The 22,029-nt window shown below is 42.1% G+C and overlaps 1 protein-coding gene across 1 annotated transcript in view; it reads right to left on the reverse strand.

Moving 5' to 3' along the window:
- Positions 1-13,392, reverse strand: part of MEI4 (meiotic double-stranded break formation protein 4) — a 58,888-nt gene extending 45,496 nt beyond the window's left edge. The window contains exons 1-3 of the mRNA XM_075269536.1: positions 13,389-13,392; positions 13,089-13,331; positions 1,176-1,735 (exon numbers count right to left, since the gene is read on the reverse strand). Of these exons, the coding sequence (XP_075125637.1) occupies positions 1,176-1,735; positions 13,089-13,331; positions 13,389-13,392 (807 nt within the window). The remainder of the gene's footprint in view (positions 1-1,175; positions 1,736-13,088; positions 13,332-13,388) is intronic.
- Positions 13,393-22,029: the final 8,637 nt, after the last annotated feature.

The following is a 22,029-nucleotide window of genomic DNA, read 5'->3' on the forward strand; positions in this document are numbered from 1 at the left end:
CACTGCGGACACGGGGAAACCTGTGTCCGCACTCTATACCACCAACGCCATCCTCCTTCTCCCCCTTTAGCTATATGGCATTGTGGGGGGCGCCGAGGGTCCTTGGACTTGGGGCCACGCCCCCTTTAGGGGCGGGGCTCCCGGTCTGACGGCTCTTGGTGCCAAAAATCCCCTTTTAACCCCACACTCCCACACCTCTACTGTCTTTCTGACCTGGACACTTTCAGAAGCTTCCACTTTCCACTATACCCCACCGGTAAGATTGTACAGGATTTGTGATACCAATGTATTCATAGGACATAACATTTTGTCTAGTAAGCTGGGCACCATTCCTCAGTAGAAGCACGGCGACATATCCTATTCGGTTTGGCAGTATATCATCTTGTTGAATACACCTACTTCATCTGTTTATGCATGCTCTACTATTGTTTGCTCATTTTATGGTGTTGCCCAGATATGCACATGTCTTATAAACCCTATACCTTTTGGGCTATATATCTAACACCATTGATTGCCTTGTTGTGTACTATTGTCTGTATGTTATTTGTATATTGTTTGTACTATAATTATGAGATGGAATCACTTATATTTTGTTATTTCCTTTTGTATTTTTAAGACAAACTGAAGAAGGTCTATATATGACCGAAACGTTTTTGTCGGATGTTAATAAAAGTTCACAATATTTTGGAAGCATTAATTTGAGTGCAGGAAATTTATTTCTAGGAAGTATTTTGGCTATTATAATTATTGTTTTGTTTATTTGCTATTTCTTTGCTTTGTGTTTGTCTCTGGTTTCCATACACCTGCTGTTATGTGGTTAGTCACGTCCCGCTATACCCGTCCTTAAACCAGTGAAGCTCTGTATGATTTTATACCATTACTAATGCCCTGTTCACATCTGCTTTTTTATTCCGTCCAGGGAGAGTCCGCACGGAGACCTCCCGAACGGAATACAAACGCAATTGCAAGCGCTGTGCTGTAAAAGCACACGGACCCCATAGACTATAATGGGGTCCGTGTGCTTGCCGGAGATAAATAGTGAGATAAATAAATTATGTATTGGGGGAGTAGCTACATAATGAATGGAAAAAAAAATAGCCACCAAAGCTGGACTTTCAGTGTTTGTGGCTCTTGCTGTGTTGATCAATCCCAACAATAGTAACAGAATCACTCACCATGTTTATGCTGTCATTTGTTAAAATGCTGTGGATTAGTTGCCTTTCAAAATCCTCTACACTCTTCATGCAAACTTGGAGAATATCTTTGGGCAAACGTGTGTTAGTAAGGAGGTTTGTTATAGTTTTAAAGGCTTCCGTTTGAACTCTTAAAACAGATGGTTTAGGATTTTCATAAAAGCTAAGTAAACCATTCAGTAAACCAGACACTGAATCAGTTATCACGGTACAGTCATTTCCAAACTTTGCGAAATCTGTTACATGGCTTTGTGCTGTTGTCAGTTTTCCAAGACCAAGAAGATGATTAAGAAACTGTATCTGGCTAGACAGCTGTTCCTCACCAAATGAAAAGCTCTGTATAATTGGAAGATGATTTAAAGGAGATGCAGAAGATGACAGATTTTTGCACGTTTGGTCACAGTTGTTAGAAGTCTGAGAAGCTGTCAATGTTTCCAACCCATCTTCATTAGAAATATCACATCCTGAATCATCTTGTAATAGGTTCATTGGTTCCAGATCCCCTGTATGTTCCTGCATTTCTGGTGTCAAACGAATGCTTGCTGCAAGTTGTAAAGGAAAATATTAACATATTAATCATCAGCGGAAAAAAAAAAAAAAAAACACATTTATGGTACATTTGTAATAAAAAACAACTTACTTTGAGGCATCGAAAGTCATGACATACCCTGTTTATAGCCTGGGTTATGTCAATTTCCATGATTAAAAATGGGAGTAACTGAATAAGTTTTTAGGTGTTTTCATTTTTCTATTTGCCCTAAAGTAAACCAAAATCTTATCTGCGGTTAAGAGTAATATACGGTATACTGCATTTTAACTTATTCATATCCAACTTTCTTCTCTTGTTTTAAAATCTAAAGGACAAATCTAAAGTGAATTTAAGTAAAATGCTAAAAATATAAAGATACTTTACAAACATGAGGGGAGCACAGCATCCATGTGGATGAATGAATACGTGATTACACCTGCTCATCTGTTTTAGTTATTCCTATAGCAGTGAACGGAGCGAGCCACACTTAGAATTAACATACAAATTACCCTGCGTCATTAAGGGGTTAACTGTTGCAGAGAATGTGTGTGATTATCCCTTGACCCTGGTCTATAGTCTCTCTCTGCCAAATCAGTATCCCTACGCTATGCTGAGGAGGTCCAAAAGACTGAAACAGCGTTGTCCATAGCTGGGAATCTGTTCCTTTTGGAATAGAAATACTAATTTGGCAATAAACTCCGCATCATGTCAGTAGGATTTTTAACTGAGTCATGCATGATGTTAAGGGGACTGTCCCTAGAGGGCAGCATACAGAGGCACTGTTCTCCTAATTACATCCTGGAGAATAGATTTGCATATTTTTTACCCAGAATCCCTAGCGGAGCAGGAATGACTTGCAAGTCTCCGTACGCCTATGTAGGAACACACTCTACCTAATGTGTATGATTATCCCCTGGCAGAGAATGGACACAGACTCACCCACTGACAGAATGTAAACAACATGATGGACATTATCATCTTCATGTTTGTTTACTTTTTGTAACAGAAGATAAAGTTGTGCATGGGTCAAAATAAGGATCATGTGAATAGCTCCCATTCACTTGTATTGAATTTAATGCTGGATGTTCTGGTCCAGTCTTCCAGTACATTGCACAAAATATTACACAGTACCATTATGAACTACAATTTTTCCTGCAATGGAAAAATAAAAAAGTTATGGCTCTAGGATAGTTGGATTCAAAATCGAAAAATGCCTGCGATGAGAAGGGGTTAAATCTGCTTAACATGCACCACTTTACAATCCTCCTTTCATTTATGTGTTATATTTGCCACAAGCAGAGGTCACAATAGCACCTGAACAGGTTTTATAGATGTTTGTACAGGCAAGTTTACACTCATTTTCCACATATTAATAGGCATGAGACTATTCCCGTCTTTTGAGGATACTGGCAGTATAGCAATATCCTATAACAAAGCTCCTTACTAACTGCAAATGGTAAAAGCAGACGAGCTTTGTTATTAGCGAGGGCACTGCAGGCGGCTGCTAATTAGGGTAGGAGAGGACAGGCTGGCAAAGGGCCGATGGGAATACATCAGTGGTATCTTTACCACCTGCTACTGTGAGGTATTTACCCCTGAGCGGAGAAATACACATCAGCCAGTTATACCCAAGTACAGCATTGAATACATTATATGGGGCTGTCTGTGCCACAGTCTAATAGAGTGTGCCTAACTCTCAACTATATCACTTGGATAGACCTGACTACTGTGCATTTACCTACCATGGCCACCTAGATTATTAACTTCAGCTCGTGCCAACAAGAAGCTTATTGACTCCACCCAGTGCAACCCAGGAACATATAATCGCCAGTCATTGCAACCCAAGGGCTTATTAACCCTAGCCAGTGCCACCCAGGGGCTTACTAACCCCAGTCAATGCTACCGAGGGGCATATTAATCCCAAATAGTGTCATTCAGGGGCTTATGAACATAAGCCAGTGGCATCCAGTTGGGTATGTTCAAACTGCAATTATAGAAAATGATTTTGAGATGTTTCCAGCTTCATGCTACAAAACACACCTCTAATCCGCCTCCCATGGTTTTCACTGGGAGCCAGTGACTATCGCTCCTTTTTATGTGTGTTGAAAAAAGAACTTCCTCCCTTATGTTGCCTCAGTTTCAGTGACAGAATCGCCATTGAAACCATAGTAAGTGGCTACACACTGATTAGCCCTAATGAATGAGCTAAACAACAAAAAATTCCATAGGAAAATACTTGTGGAAGTGAACCCAGCCTGATCTGCAAGATCACACACAGCCCTTTGACAAGAGCGTCAGACTGTCTTCTTAAAACTCATAATACCTCTTTACAATGACACATCCTGTAGTTTCTCTTTAATTTGATTATGGCCTTTGATGTCTCCTTTACTTACAAATGAAATGGAGTTTATCATCGATTAAACATCAAAAAATACAGAGTCTCCAGGTACTGTGTTATCTGACTGCTACAAGAACCATGAAAAAACAGGCTCTTGTATTTCCTGAGTCATTCTTTAGATTTCTTGCTTGTGTTTTATTTGTCCTTTGTAAGTCATTTTTCAGATGAGTTCAAGTAAACAGTGATCATAACACATCTTAAATCTCACAAATGCAATGAATACTAATACAAGACATTCTGGGGTCAAGAAACGGGCAGAACACAAATGAAACAGAAGAGTTTAGAAGACATTACATTTATGGACTCAGAGAAAGAAAATGAAATATGGTGAAAGCTTTAAGAATAGATGGAAGGCTGCATTCACAATTGCGTCGTTGAGTCAGAATCTGCTTAAAGTCGGCAGAGAGAAAAGTCCTGCAAGGACCAGAAGGATGGAAACCCAAATACCACTGTGAACCGAGCATAAGACGAGAACAGAAAGAAAACCTGTCATAATCATTTTTCTGTTAATGTCTTTAATGGATATCTCTGTTTTAAAACCTGCTATTTATAGTTTCCCTGCTAATCTTTTATTATATATTTAAAGGGGCTGTATCATTGGGAAAAGTCATTTTTAACTAATCACATCCATGCATAGGCATTAGAAAGTCTATTCCACACCTACCTTTAGTATGTAGATTGCCTCAGTGGTTTCTGAATAAGTCCGTTTTTATTCATATGCTAATTAGACTGGTGTACGATACATCGTGCACCTCTTTGCTATTGTTTCCTATGGGAGTATATGCACTGGCTGCTGCTGCTGACTCAGCTTCCTGTTTGCACACACACACATAGGAGATAATAGGAGAGAGGAGGCTGCTGGGAACTTCCTGTGCTGGTTGGAAGCTCATTAGCATATGAATAAAAACGGACTTATTCAGAAACCACTGAGGCAATCTACATACAAAACGTAGGTGTGGAATAGCCTTTCTAACGGCTGTGCAAGGATGTGATTAGTTAAAAATGACTTTTCCCAATGATAGAGTCTTGTTAAAGTGTTTGGTGCTTTGTCTTTATATTTAATTGCATGTTGAACTAAGGGTATGTTCACACTGAGTTTTTTGCAGGAGGATTTTGACGCAGAATCTGCCTCAAAATTCGCCTACAAATAAGCCTCTCATTCATTTCAATGCGAGTCACTCGCAGTTTTTTCCGCTAGCAATTTTTTTCAGCTAACGGAAAAAAAATGAGACATGCCCTATTTCACGCGGATTCTGCAGCTGAGACACCCTCTTGCTTAGGCCCATTCATCCGGGCCTATTCAAGAGCCGGCTAGCCGTGCAAAAAAGAACTAATCCTTAAAGGGATTGCCTAATATAATTTTGCAAACAATAACATTTACCCACTGGAAATGGAAAACCCCTTTAAATGTTGAACTTGATGGATAGAGATCGGCGAACCTTCAAGATCAGTCTCGGGTTTGGCGGCTCAGGTCTCTGGTTAATATTTGGGAAAATCAAACAAAAATAAAAGGAAATATGGTATGTGTATTCAACAATTCAATTTGAAAACTAACGGTTCTGGAAGTAAAAGCTAATTATTATTATTGTTTATTTATATAGCACCATTAATTCCATGGTGCTTTAAGCTAATAGGAAAAGCACATAAAGTTACCTGTGGTAATCACAAATAGGGGTTAAAACCACGAGAGTTAGCACTAGCCTAAAGGTATGACGGCGACAAATAACTTTTGGTTGGGCTCACTAGAAACTGTATTGTACTCCCTAAAACTGACGACTCCCAACACCTGAAGCCCCTTAACTAAAAGAGTCCCCCTATACGAGGTGGTGATTGGGATAACCTCATCTTAAGAAAAGAGGCCCGCTGGATATTTAGGATGAGAGCTATCTCCCCTGAAGGTTTTATTGAGACTATTAACTTTACAAGCTTCATCTACAGTCTTTTTCATCCATCCATACTTGATTCACCTACCTATCGTTTCTCTATTAATAGGTTTAGATATGTTGGGTAATTTTTGATTATATTTTGGCGACGATTCACCTATATTATAATGGAGATTTATTCATAGAAGGATTTAAAGTTTATATTAGTACTATCTAATATAATTAACACCCAGCTTTTCTAGGAGAAAGATCCTCCATTTCTGGAACCAAAACGTTGCTATGGAATAAATCCTCACCTTCTTTTGATGTATTTTTGGAGTGCTGTTCATTTGTTATACTATCTACATGCGATCATATGTCTGATCACTTGGAACTTGCACCCACTGACCAGGTCAGGTCTTTTTCTGGTGCTGTTCTGTACAATTGTTTTTGAAGCTAGAGAGAGAGAGAGAGAGAGAGAGAGAGAGAGAGAGAGAGAGAGAGAGATAGATAGATAGATAGATAGATAGATAGATAGAGTACATGATGATTTTATAATGTGGATCTCTGCTGTATTGTAGACACCACATGACATCATAGACAACACGTGACATCACAATAGGTGCAGAATGTATACAGTTCTAACCTCAGCCATTTTGTGTCATTTGAGTTTATTATCTTGAAGAGGACAGTACAGTATGTCCATGTATGTAGCTCTTCACTCTGTGCTAAGGCCTATTTCACATAACATATAGCCGATATGGAGAGGTGATTAAGTTTAGGCCTGACCATTAACTTCTCAAACACCTCAATGATGCTGTGTTCACACATCAGTATACCATCCGTCCTTTTGAATTCAGTTTGACACTTCAAAACGGACTGATGCACATACTGATTGCATACTGACACCTTCTTATGCTGATAGCAAACGTTCTCTTCCCCTAGAGGACAGATAAGGGGATTAAAGGTAGCAATTGTAAACAAAGTAAAGATAAGGAGATATAATAAATGTCCTTATCTCTACTCTGTTTACAATTGCTACTTTTAATCCCCTTATCTGTCCTCTAGGGGACGAGAGCATAAAAAGGTGTCAGTATACAATCAGTATGTGCATCAGTCCCTTTTGAAGTGTCAAACTGAATTCAAATGGACGGATGGCATACTGATGTGTGAACATACCCTAAGATGTCCTGTGTAATGTATTTCTTGCTCTGTTTATCAGAACAATTCATTATAGAAAAGACATTTCTAAGAAATGTTCCTCAACCTGATTCTATGGACAATATGAACCTATGGGCGCTGTGTTTTTGCTCCTCTCAACAGCACAAAATATACCATATGCTCTAATTGAGGTTTCACTGGTGGTAAATGTTGGTTATGGGTCTGGCAGCTCATACCCCTAGCGAGTATCTGTTATCACTGGGGAAAATTGCATGTAGGATTTAGCTGTCTGCTTAAAAAATTAGACATCTTTGTAAACGGACACTTAAAGACTAGAGATGAGCGAGTACTGTTCGGATCAGCCGATCCGAACAGCACGCTTGCATAGAAATGAATGGACGTAGCCTGCACGCGGGGGGTTAAGCGGCTGGCATTAGCATCGGACACTAGCTGTCGGACATTGATGCTAGTGTGAAGCCAGCCTTACAGAGAAGGGCCACGGGTGGAACCCCTTAAGGCATCCATATGATCTTGAGACAACTTTATAAGATGACAAAGTTGCATAGTTTTTCACATACTGTGGACAAAGCACATCATCCTGTAACATATGGGCAGCACGGTGGCTCAGTGGTTAGCACTGCAGCCTTGCAGCACTGGAGTCCTAGGTTCAAATCCTGCCAAGGACAACATCTGCAAGGAGTCTGTATGTTCTCCCTGTGTTTGCGTGGGTTTCCTCCGGGTACTCCGGTTTCCTCCCACACACCAAAGACATACTGATGAGGAATGTAGATTGTGAGCCCTATATGGGACAGTTACTGTAAATGTCTGTAAAGCGCTGCAGAATATTATGGCGCTATATAAGTAAGCATAATAAATAAATAAACATAAACCTGATAAATGCTACTACTAAATGCTATTGACTCTGAGATCAGCCTCTCTTGTTCCTGTTGGATTAGGGGGTGACTGGGGACTTACAATTATTGCTGACATCCTGTATTTCCTATATTACATAGAGCAGTGGGTGATATGTATTACAGCAATGTGAGTCCCTTTAAATGTGTATCGTGATATATCATGGCTCTTACATGTTGTGCTATGCTATAGTTATTAATTGGTAATGGTGATCATGTACATGATGGTTTTATGGTTCGGATCTCTGCTGCACTGTAGACACCATATGACATCATAGAGCACGTGACATCACAGACATCACATGATGTCACAATTGTTCTAGAATCTGTACAGGTCTTAACCTGAGCCATCTTTTGTCACTTGACAGATAGAAGAGGACAGAGGATCTGGATTACATGCAGCAGTGTGCCAGACTGAGGCATGAAGAAAAGGGAGTATGGCAGAGATTTATGAAGACTGGTGTATTATATGCCAGCCTTCATATCCCCTGCAGGAGAGGTGCCGGCCTCTTCATACAGTGTTGGCCAAAAGTATTGGCACCCCTGCAATTCTGTCAGATAATACTCTTGTTCTTCTAGAAAATGATTGCAAGCACAAACTCTTTGGTATTAATATCTTCATTTATTTTGCTTGCAATGAAAAAAACACAAGAGAGAATGAAAAAAAGTCAAATCATTGATCATTTTACACAAAACTCCAAAAATGGGCTGGACAAAAGTATTGGCACCCTCAGCCTAATACTTGGTAGCACAACTATTAGACAAAATAACTGCGAACAACCGTTTCCGGTAACCATCAATGAGTTTCTTACAAGGCTCTGCTGGAATTTTAGACCATTCTTCTTTGGCAAACTGCTCCAGGTCCCTGAGATTTGAAGGGTGCCTTCTCCAAATTGCCATTTTGAGATCTCTCCACAGGTGTTCTATGGGATTCAGGTCTGGACTCATTGCTGGCCACTTTAGAAGTCTCTAGTGCTTTCTCTCAAACCATTTTCTAGTGCTTTTTGAAGTGTGTTTTGGGTCATTGTCCTTCTGGAAGACCCATGACCTCTGAGGGAGACCCAGCTTTCTCACACTAGGCCCTACATTATGCTACAAAATTTGTTGGTAGTCTTCAGACTTCATAATGCCATGCACACGGTCAAGCAGTCTAGTGCCAGTGACAGCAAAGCAACCCCAAAACATCAGGGAACCTCTGCCATGTTTGACTGTAGGGACCGTGTTCTTTTCTTTGAAGGCCTCTTTTTTTTCCTGTAAACTCTATGTTGATGCCTTTTCCCAAAAAGCTCTACTTTTGTCTCATCTGACCAGAGAACATTCTTCCAAAACATTTTTGGTTTTCTCAGGTAAGTTTTGGCAAACTCCAGCCTGGCTTTTTTATGTCTGTGGGTAAGAAGTGGGGTCTTCCTGGATATCCTACCATACATTCCCTTTTCATTCAGATGCCGACCGATAGTACGGGTTGACACTGTTGTACCCTCGGACTGCAGGGCAGCTTGAACTTGTTTGGATGTTAGTCGAGGTTCTTTATCCACCATCCGCACAATCTTGCGTTGAAATCTCTCGTCAATTTTTCTTTTCCACCCACATCTAGGGAGGTTAGCCACAGTGCTATGGGCTTTAAACTTCTTGATGACACTGTGCACGGTAGACACAGGAACATTCAGGTCTTTGGAGATGGACTTGTAGCCTTTAGATTGCTCATGCTTCCTCACAATTTTGCTTCTCAAGTCCTTAGACAGTTCTTTGGTCTTCTTTTCTCCATGCTCAATGTGGTACACACAAGGACATAGGTTGAGTCAACTTTAATCCATTTCAACTGGCTGCAATTGTGATTTAGTTTTTGCCACCACCTGTTAGGTGCCTCAGGTAAGTAACAGGTGCTGTTAATTACACAAATTAGAGAAGCATCACATGATTTTTCAAACAGTGCCAATACTTTTGTCCATCCCCTTTTTTTATGTTTGCTGTGGAATTATATCCAATTTGGCTTTTTGACAATTCTTTTTGTGGTTTTCCATTGAAGACAAATTAAATGAAGATAGTAATACCAAAGAATTTGTGAGTAATATCTGACAGAATTGCAGGGGTGCCAATACTTTTGGTCAACACTGTAGATCAGGCGCACCCTGCACTAGGTCTTGTGCCTGCACACTGAGATCTTCTAGATTTCAGGGATCATTTAAGTCAATAAACTGACGTAAATGATAATAAACCTATTGTGTCACCTACGCAGCGCAAAACAGAAAAAGTGCATTTTTTTGCCCAAAAACCTCTTTGCTCAAAAAATTAGTGACTTTTTTTAATGCTTTGTAGGCCAGAAAACTGGCGAACAAGCCATAATATACCTGCCCCTATAAAAATTGTTGTTTATTCATGTTACTAAGGTGTTTTTTTGTTTGTCTGGGTTTTTTTTTTTACCAGTTTGCCTCTATGGACTAAACTGGATTCGCTGGACAATGCTGGACATAACAGTAAGCATCAGGTAAAATATGATCCAGGGAAATGTCCGATCGTCACATTTCGGCTCAGGAAGGAATTTTTGCCCCCCCTGAGGTATAATTCTGGGGGGTTTGTTTTGCCTTCCTCTGGATCTTTGGGCCCAGTGACTGTCATCTCAGGACATGTTGGACTGGACAAAGTGAACAATAAGTTCTTTGCCATCCACCAAGCCTGACCTGAGAGTCACTGTGACCATTATTTAATTTAAAGGGCCAGTAATAATTTAATTACAATGTTGCCAAATCAATAAAAAAAATATATAAATTAAAAATCTACATTGTGGTGTTTGTCTTTTTTTTCTGGATTGCTCCTTACATTATGACCATGATGTAATTGCTGCCACTCCAGAACTAGAAGTATATCTACATATATATATTTATATGTGTGTGAAGTGGCAGCTGCTGCAGGGACTATAGGGGGCTCTGTATACAGAGAACAGATAACTGATAGTTCTAGTCATTGTGATGCTACAATGTCAAATCCTGTCATAGGTTACATTGCAAAAATCATGGGGTTCAGTGCAGTGGCGTAACTAGGAATGGCGGGGCCCCGAGGCGAACATTTGACATGCCCCCCCCCCCCAACCGACACCGAAGACCTCAACTGACCCCTTCCTCCGCACTCTATTATGTCCCTTAGTAAGCCCTGCACACAGTATTATGTCCATTAGTGGCCCCTGCACACAGTATTATCCCCCATAGTGGCCCCTGCATACAGTATTATCCCCATAGTGGCCCCTGCACACAGTATTATGTCCAGGATTGGCAAGTAAATAGGGCCCGTAACGGCCAATTTAAAAAAAATCAAAAAAACGCAGCGGTAGCGGCTGTCACCGGGCCCCCTAATGGCCCGGGCCCTGTGGCAGCCGACTCCGCTGCCTCTATGGTAGTTACACCCCTGGTACAGTGTTAACAATGTTTCACTTTCATTTCAAAGTCACAATTATCTGCTACTTTGTGTTGTTATCACTTAAAATCGCAATTAAATACATGTAAGTTGGTGGTTGTGAGGTGACAAAATGTGAAAAAGCTCAAGGGGTATGCATACTTTTGCAAGCCACTGTCCATGCAGATGCTTACATTGACACAAAGTAGCAAACCCCTCAGTAAATTGAGCAAATCAGGAGGTTAGGTGGAGTTGAGAAATATATACAGAATAAGCGAGAACCCCTAGTTCAGACTCCACAGGGGATATTGATCTGTGCCAGATTTTCCAAGGTTTGCAACTTTTGACATGCCAGTTGAGACATCTCTTGTCACTGCTGATGTTTTTCAGCCACCCGTGCCTTTTTCCACTCCAAAAGGAGACATGGTGAGGGAATTCTGGGTGAAGAGCCAACCACTCTGCCAGATTTATAGGGTGCAGCAGCAGGAGGCACTGTGAGGACTGAGGGGTTAAAATGTAAATAAAACCATATAAATTTGGTATCCCTGGAATTGTACCGAAACATAGAATACAGATGACGTGTCATTTTGGCTGCATTGTGAACGCCGTAAAAACGAAGCCTGTAAGAAAGTCGCATAAATGCACCTTTTCTTCAAATCCACCCTATTCTGAATTTTTTTCCAGCTTTCCAGTATATTGTACAGAATAATTAATAGTAGCATCATGAAGAAAAAATTGGCCCACAAACATTAAGAGCGCATATGGCTCTGAGAGCAGAGAAATAGAACAGTTATGGGGTTTGAAAAAGGAGGGTGAGGGGAGTCAAAAACAAAAATCGAAAAATGCCTGAAGGGGTTAACCTGAAGCTCCTGGGCCTCAAAGTAAAATTTACATTAGGCCCTCTCAAGGGTCACGGCCAGGTAGCCACTTGCTAACTATGCAGAATCTATAGTTAAGTCCCTGAGCTGATCTTGGTTCTGGATGTTGGACCAATAAGATATTGATGATCTTTCTTAAACAAGGGCATAACTACCCCCTTAGAAGTCATAGTGGCTGCTTTGGGACCCGTGACTTTAGGCGGCCTGGGGCCGGCTCCCTGCTGCATTTGCATCTCTAGGGTGTGCTGCATATTACGTCCTGATGCTGCATTCAGCATCAGGACATAATATGCAGCGCACCTTGGAGGCCTAAGTGGAGCTGTAATAGGCAAGTGAATATTATCTGTTACCTGCTGTATGGGGACCTGTAACATGAGCACTTATTGTATGGGGGCCTGTAACAGGTGATCTTATTGTATGGGGTCCTGAAACAGGGGCACTTTCTTATGGGGGACTGTAACGGGAGCACTTGCTGTATGGGAACCTGAAACAGGGACAGTATAATGTATGGGGGGGGGAGTTAAACCATGTGGGGTCTGGGAGAGGCTCCAGTCAAGAGCTTGCTATTGGGCCTGTCTTTCCTAGTTATGCCCCTGATCCTAAAGATAGGTTATCAATATGTAACTCCTGGAAACCCCCATTAAACCCACTCTACCCATCTCCTCTCCGTTGTTCCAGGTAGCTGAAATGTCAGCTTCTCCAAATCTGCATTATATGCTGTATTTGAATAAATAAAATATATGTATATCAATGATATTTGCATAATTACCATTTTCCAGTTCTGATTTATTGTGAATCTTGTGTAAAAATAACTCTTGTCGCAAATGTAAAACTTCGGCTTCCAGCTCTTTTGCCTTCATTTCCCAATTCACCTCCCGATCAGCCATAATCTTAGCCAGTTCTTCAGTATACTGCTTGCTACTCTTTCCTTCTGGTTTATTTCTAATAATTGCTATTGCCAAAGCCACTTTTGCTGTCATCTGAAGACAGCTTTGCGTATCCATAATTTGCCCTGGAAGAAAAAAACAAACAAATGATATCTGATCATATGTATCATCAGACATCTTACCCATGTATACTACGTACTGATGTTGTCTATGGCAAGGTTTAAATCATATTGTGCTTCAGCTTCATAATGCTTGAGGATTTGGCTGTCACTTCCAATTAAAGGGTTTTTCCAACCCCTGATGCAAGTTTCATACTTATGACCTATTCACAGGATAGGTCATCAGTATCTGATCAGGGAGGGTTCAACACCAGGATCCCCACAGACCAGCTCTTCCTGTGCGATCACCAAAACTGCTGGGAAGTGAATGCCCCTCTGCTTCTATTCAAGTAATAGAAGGTTAGCTGCAGATCCCCAACACCGCCACTATAATGTGGACCGAGCTGCAGCTCTGTTCTTATTACTTGCAGCAACTTCTGGCATTTAGATCCTGAACAGTTGACAAGTGTCAGACCCCCATAGATAAGATTCTCATGACCTGATTAGGAACCAGAAATCACTTTACTTCAAAGGAAAGTATCTATTTTCTCAGATAGTGGCAAGGTGCTGACACTTAATGGTGATGACTTTTTTGAGGGCCAAAAATATATATTTATCGCAACCATGTGTTTTTTTTTAAAGATGTGTCCATCTATAACTTCCCACTAATATTGTTGCAGTGGTTATCCCATCTGAGTCAGAGTCCCTTTTGGTATGGAACCCCCCAAATAATCAGCTGATCAAACTCCTCTAAGCATCGCTGGCAAACTGCTGATTTTATCCGAGGGGACTACATTCATCTAGACCAGGGGTCCTCAAACTTTTCAAACACGGGGCCAGTTCACTGTCCCTCAAAACACTGGAGGGCCGAAATATTTCGCCTCAAGTGGCAAAAAGGCTAGGTTCACCCCTGCTCCTCAGTATGCCCCCACCCCACAGTATTATATGCTCCTCATTACCCCCCATTGTATTATATACTCCTCAGTACCCCCCCCACTGTATTATATACTCCTCAGTACCCCCCCACACTGTATTGTATACTCCTCAGTACCCCCCACTGTATTGTATACTCTTCAATACCCCCCCACACACTGTATTATATACTCCTCAGTACGCTCCCCCCACTGTATTATATACTCATCAGTACCCCCCTGTATTATATGCTCATCACTAGCCCCCCCACTATATTATATGCTCATCAGTACCCCCCCACTATATTATATGCTCATCAGTACCCCCCCACTATATTATATGCTCATCACTACCCTCCCCCCACTGTATTATATGCTCATCAGTACCCCCTACTATATTATATGCTCATCAGTACCCTCCCCCCACTGTATTATATGCTCATCAGTACCCTCCCCCCACTGTATTATATGCTCATCAGTACCCTCCCCCCACTGTATTATATGCTCATCAGTACCCTCCCCCCACTGTATTATATGCTCATCAGTACCCCCACTGTATTATATGCTCATCAGTACCCTCCCCCCACTGTATTATATGCTCATCAGTACCCTCCCCCCACTGTATTATATGCTCATCAGTACCCTCCCCCCAACTGTATTATATGCTCCTCAGTACCCCCCCTGTATTATATGCTCATCACTACCCCCTCCCCCTGTATTATATGCTCATCACTACCCCCTCCCCCTGTATTATATGCTCATCACTACCCCCTCCCCCTGTATTATATGCTCATCACTACCCCCCCCCCCCCCCCGTATTATATGCTCATCAGTACCCCCCCCCCCCCCACACACACACACTGTATTATATGCTCATTTGTACCTTCCCCCCACTATATTATATGCTGATGAACATATAATACAGGGGGGGGGGGGGGGTACTGATGAGCATATAATACAGTGGGGGAGGGTACTGATGAGCATATAATACAGGGGGGGAGGGTACTGATGAGCATATAATACAGTGGGGGGGTACTGATGAGCATATAATACAGGGGGGGGAGGGTACTGATGAGCATATAATACAGTGGGGGGGGGGTACTGATGAGCATATAATACAGTGGGGGGAGGGTACTGATGAGCATATAATACAGTGGGGGGTACTGATGAGCATATAATACAGTGGGGGGAGTACCCTCCCCCCCATATTATATGCTCATCAGTACAATCACACCCACACTGTCCTACTTATCCATGAAGAGCCGCCGCGGTGCGTCCTCCTTCTTCCAGACTGCAGGAGCGATGACGTCATCGCGCCTGCGTCGGGGGCAGAGGTCACTCTTTGCCATCAGTGTAGGCCGCGGTCGGGCGGCCCCTGACAGCTTTCAGTTGTATGTGCAAATGCACATACAACTGAAAGCGGCGATCCGCTCACTAACGGGGAATTGGATTCCCTGTTAGTGAGCGATCCAGACGACAGCGCGGGCCACATGCGGCGGGCCGGATAAATGTCCTCGGCGAGCCGCATGTAGCCCGCGGGCCATAGTTTGAGGACCGCTGATCTAGACTGAGGAAGTAGGCCCTTAGTCCTTGACAGGCTGATGTGGAAAGAACAGGCCACATTGTCTGATAGTCTAATTATATGGTAGGAAGGGCCCGTATTCTCTGACAGTATCCCTTCCTTCACACTTGCGCCCTTTGTCCGGTGTGTGCAATCCGCCGGGTTTCCATCTTCAGCCCCGGTGAAACTGGACAGGGAACGGAAAACCGGCAGTCAGCTCTAAAACCCATTCCCTTGAATGGGTATGTAAAGGTGACCCCACCCCCCCATGTCCGCGGGGAAAACATTTTTTTTTAGCCGGACACAAAGTCAGACATGCAGGACTTTGTGCCTGGCTAAAAAAAAACGGTTTCCCCGCAGAAATACAGCAGCTGGACAATGGCGGTCCACTTTACATACCCATTCAAGTGAATGGGTTTTAAAGCTGACCACTGGATTTCTGTTACCTGTCCAGTTTCGCCGGGGTTGAAGACGGAAATCCGGCTGAATGCAAACACTGGACAACGGCCGCAAGTGTGAACGAACCCTATGTGATAAGAAGGGCTAAGCAATGTCTGACAGATTTATGTGCTATGAAGGACATCTCAGGCTGATGAGGTAAAAACTGCCCCTCTCTACCTGTCAGGATAATGTGACATGAAGGGCCCCTCTCTACCTGTCAGGATAATGTGACATGAAGGGCCCCTCTCTACCTGTCAGGATAATGTGACATGAAGGGCCCCTCTCTCCCTGTCAGGATAATGTGACATGAAGGGCCCCTCTCTCCCTGTCAGGATAATGTCACATGAAGGGCCCTTCTCTCCCTGTCAGGATAATGTGACATGAAGGGCCCCTCTCTACCTGTCAGGATAATGTGACATGAAGGGCCCCTCTCTACCTGTCAGGATAATGTGACATGAAGGGCCTCTCTCTACCTGTCAGGATAATGTGACATGAAGGGCCCCTCTCTACCTGTCAGGATAATGTGACATGAAGGGCCCCTCTCTCCCTGTCAGGATAATGTCACATGAAGGGCCCTTCTCTCCCTGTCAGGATAATGTGACATGAAGGGCCCCTCTCTACCTGTCAGGATAATGTGACATGAAGGGCCCCTCTCTACCTGTCAGGATAATGTGACATGAAGGGCCCCTCTCTACCTGTCAGGATAATGTGACATGAAGGGCCCCTCTCTACCTGTCAGGATAATGTGACATGAAGGGCTCTTCTCTCCCTGTCAGGATTTTGTGTGCTACAGACATCTCTTACCTTCATATGTGCTGGTTCTATTTAGTCCTCACAAAGCACAGTTACATGGAGAAACACCTGAGGTGATCAGACAGCTGAAGCTGTGCTCACCTCACTAGTCTGTCTATGTGGCCCACCTGCTGTAGAGCAAACCATTTGTATCAGAGGGGGATGATGTTTAGTGCAGTACATTCTAATGACTGGCTCTCTGTACATTCTACTATAAGGAAGAAAGCTCTACAATAAGCATCACAAGCATCATCTCAATTATTCTCAAAACATTTATTTTTCAAGGCAAATATCCTTCACAAGGAACAAACAGTCAATATTGTGTTCCCCTGTCCTTTAGTATAATTGGTTGGGACTATAGAACAGTTCAGGAACTAGAAAGACTTTGCATTGCAGACAAGCTGTGCAGTGGTAATGGAGTCCAGCCATGTGCCATGTGGAGTTAAAGGAGTCCTCTGTACTGGAGTCTATGTACAATCCACAATGCAGTTAAAGGGGAACGTGCATACATATGGAGAAATTTATAAATATAGGCATGAATTGAAAAAACTAGCGCAAAAACCACAACGGCGTGGGCACATTTTATATCACATCCCATTTTCTAGACAAATGTTCTAATATGTTTAGGTGTAAAATAAAAGTGTGAAAAACTTGCAGTAAAAGATCTGCATTGCATGTGTACCATTTTTGAGACAATGAGGAAGATTTTTCAATGTATTAATGTTACTATATTGAATTAAACCTCTCCCAAATGCATGCTCAATCCCTTTGACCTAAATGTGACAGTGACAGAGTCATATGCTGAGACCCCCGAGTACAATGTTTGGAAGGACGGGGAGATGAGGGAACATAAAAAACATTGTTGCTTACCTCTCCTGCGCTCCGGCAGTTTTTCTGCCCCTTTGATGATGTCCCATATGCGTCGCCACTATAGGGCATAATACTGTGTGCAGGGCCCACTTTATGGCATAATTGTGTGCGCAGGGGCCACGATGGGGCATATTATTGTTTGCAGGGGCCACTATGGAGCACAATAGTATGTGCAGGGGCCACTATAGGGCATAATACTCTGTGCAGAGGCCACTATAGGGCATAACAGTGTGTGCAGGGGCCATGATGGTGCATAATAGTGTGTGTGCAAGGGCCACGGGGTGGCATAATAATATTTGTGCAGGGGCCACTATGGGGCATAATAGTGTGTGTGTGTGGAGGGGACACAGTAGGACATTCTACTTTGTGCATGGGCCATGGTGAGATATTATACTGTGTGGAGGGGCCGCTATGGTACATTATACTGTTTGGATGGGCCACTATGGGGCAATATACTATCTGGAGGCCACTTTGGGACATTTTAGTGTTTGTAAATGGGGTGTTATACTATGTGGGGCCAGGAAAACGGGCGCTATGCTGTGATGTATAACACATACTGACATTTCTGACAATACGTAAGAAAATTGTTACAAAACTCATAATAATCAATAGCCAATATGGTATATTGGTGAATGGAGAGCATCATCATGTTCAAAGTGGCAGAATATTTTTAACTCCTCTACATCACACTGAGTGTATAGTTAACGCTTAGCGCTGTAATAGTTCAGCTCTGTAATGCCATGGGAACAGAAGTTGTGCTGGCAGCATTACTTTCGGCACTTGGCTGTGTTACACAACCAAGGACTGGGACCATGACATCCAGGAGGTTTGTGGGAATATCCTCTTCCTGTCACCCATCGAATGCCATGCGATAAGATCACAGGTTCTGTGGGGTAGCATGGCAGGTCAGGAGGACAGGCCACGGTCCCTTGCCTGCTTAAGCACAATTCCCAAAGGAACTAATGTTAGATATCCCTATTTGCATATCAGCCCCAATATCTAAAAATAGCGTTATGTACCCCGTATGGTGGATATATATATATATATATATATATATATATATATATATATATATATATATATATATATATGTATACTGCAATGTGTAAATTAATGTATTTTGGTAACTTTGATTTCCCAAAAAAATTACAATAAAAACTGATCAAAAAATCATACATACCAAACATTGGTTCCAATGTCCTGCAAATATAGAGCCCAGGTATAAAAGTTATAGGTGTCAGAAAAAAGGTGATTTCAGGAAAATCATTCATTTTTAAAAAATGATTTTTTATAAAAGCGGCAAAAAATTAGTATTGCCGTAATCATAATGACCTGCCGGACAAAGTGGACATGTCACTTTTAATGCATAGTGAACACTGTAAAAAAAAAAAAACAAACGCTAAATATCATGTTATTTCACATTGACCCCCAAAAATTGCAAATAAAAGCTAATCGAAACATTACAGTCCTATGAAAAAGTTTGGGCACCCCTATTAATCTTAATCATTTTTAGTTCTAAATATTTTGGTGTTTGCAGCAGCCATTTCAGTTTGATATATCTAATAACTGATGCACACAGTAATATTTCAGGAGTGAAATGAGGTTTATTGTAGTAACAGAAAATGTGCAACATGCATTAAACCAAAATTTGACCGGTGCAAAAGTATGGGCACCCTTATCATTTTATTGATTTGAATACTCCTAACTACTTTTTACTGACTTACTGAAGCACAAAATTGTTTTTGTAACCTCACTGAGCTTTGAACTTCATAGCCAGGTGTATCCAATCATGAGAAAAGGTATTTAAGGTGGCCAATTGCAAGTTGTTCTACTATTTGAATCTCCTCTGAAGAGTGGCATCATGGGCTACTTAAAACAACTCTCAAATGATCTGAAAACAAAGATTGTTCAACATAGTTGTTCAGGGGAAGGATACAAAAAGTTGTCTCAGAGATTTAACCTGTCAGTTTCCACTGTGAGGAACATAGTAAGGAAATGGAAGACCACAGGGACAGTTCTTGTTAAGCCCAGAAGTGGCAGGCCAAGAAAAATATCAGAAAGGCAGAGAAGGAGAATGGTGAGAACAGTCAAGGACAATCCACAGACCACCTCCAAAGAGCTGCAGCATCATCTTGCTGCAGATGGTGTCACTGTGCATCGGTCAACAATACAGCACACTTTGCACAAGGAGAAGCTGTATGGTTGAGTGATGAGAAAGAAGCCGTTTCTGCAAGCATGCCACAAACAGAGTCGCCTGAGGTAAGCAAAAGCACATTTGGATAAGCCAGCTTCATTTTGGAAGAAGGTCCTGTGGACTGATGAAAGATTGAGTTGTTTGGTCATACAAAAAGGCATTATGCATGGAGTCCAAAAAAAACAGCATTCCAAGAAAAACACTTGCTACCCACTGTAATATTTGGTGGAGGTTCCATCATGCTTTGGGGCTGTGTGGCCAATGCCGGCACCGGGAATCTTGTTAAAGTTGAGGGTCACATGGATTCCACTGAGTATCAGCAGATTCTTGAGAATAATGTTCAAGAATCAGTGACGAAGTTGAAGTTACGCCGGAGATGGATATGTCAGCAAGACAATAATCCAAAACAACGCTCCAAATCGACTCAGGCATTCATGCAGAGGAACAATTACAATGTTCTGGAATGGCCATCCCAGTCCCCAGACCTGAATATCATTGAACATCTGTGGGATGATTTGAAGCGGGCTGTCCATGCTCAGCCACCATCAAACTTAACTGAACTTGAATTGTTTTGTAAAGAGGAATGGTCCAAAATACCTTCATCCAGGATCCAGGAACTGATTAAAAGCTACAGGAAGCGACTAGAGGCTGTTATCTTTGCAAAAGGAAGATCTACTAAATATTAATGTCACTTTTCTGTTGAGGTGCGCATACTTTTGCACTGGTCAAATTTTGGTTTATTGCATAGTGCACATTTTCTGTTAGTACAATAAACCTCATTTCAATCCTGAAATATTACTGTGTCCATCAGTTATTAGATATATCAAACTGAAATGGCTGTTGCAAACACCAAAATATTTAGAACTAAAAATGATTAAGATTAATAGGGGTGCCCAAACTTTTTCATAGGACTGTATATGTACCCAAAAATGGTGGCAAATAAAAGTACTATTCAATGAGTAAAGAATAAGCCCTCACATAGCTATGTGGACAGAAAAATAAAAAAAAGTTATGAATTTTGGAAGAGAAGGAAAGGAAATATGAAAAAAGTCACTGAGCATTAACATACAAATTACCCTACGTCCTTAAAGGGTTAAGGTTATAGAACACCGGGAGATAAATCTGCTTGCGTAAGGAAAGAGCATATGAGATTATACTGGATGTCCAATACTGATACATATGGGTTTAGAAAAATTGTGAGATACATAAAATGAAGTTAAAGGGGCTCTATCAGCAAAATCATGCTGATAGAGCGCCACATATGCGTGAATAGTCTTTAAAAAGGCTATTCAGGCACCGTAAAAGTTATATTAAACTAGCCCCCGGTTTAAAATAAAACTCAAAAACAGAATGTGATAAATTTACCGAACAAGCACGCTGGGCGGGCATTCAGGGTGCGCCGTCTTCTTCATCCACGCCTCTTCTTCCTCCGATGTCCTCGGGTCCCGTCCTCCTCCGGGGCTCGTGAACTGACATTGCTTAAAAAAAATGGCCTGGGTGCATGCGCAGTAGCATGCTGCTTCTACTACGGCTACTGCGCATGCGCCCAGGCCATTTTTTTAAAGCAATGTCAGTTCGCGAGCGCCGGAGGAGGAGTTTAATATAACTTTTACAGTGCCTGAATAGCCTTTTTAAAGGCATGAGGCTGTGGCCTGTCCTCCTGACCTGCCATGCCTGCCGTGACCTGCCGTGCCTGAATAGCCTTTTTAAAGGCTATTCACGCATATGTGGGGCTCTATCAGCATGATTTTGCTGATAGAGCCTCTTTAAGGATCAGACTACATTTAAATTCAATAGGTAATAACAAGCAAACTGCAGTCCATACAATACGGAGATATATAATGCACAGAATCAGCGGCATAACTAGGAATGGCTGGGCCCCGTAGTGAACCTTTGACATGGGCCCCCCCCCGATCGATGCCAAAGACCCCGGCCAACCCCCCCCCCCCCGCATTC

This window comes from Leptodactylus fuscus, chromosome 3 (genome assembly GCF_031893055.1).
Source record: "Leptodactylus fuscus isolate aLepFus1 chromosome 3, aLepFus1.hap2, whole genome shotgun sequence".
Classification (NCBI taxonomy): Eukaryota; Metazoa; Chordata; class Amphibia; order Anura; family Leptodactylidae; genus Leptodactylus; species Leptodactylus fuscus.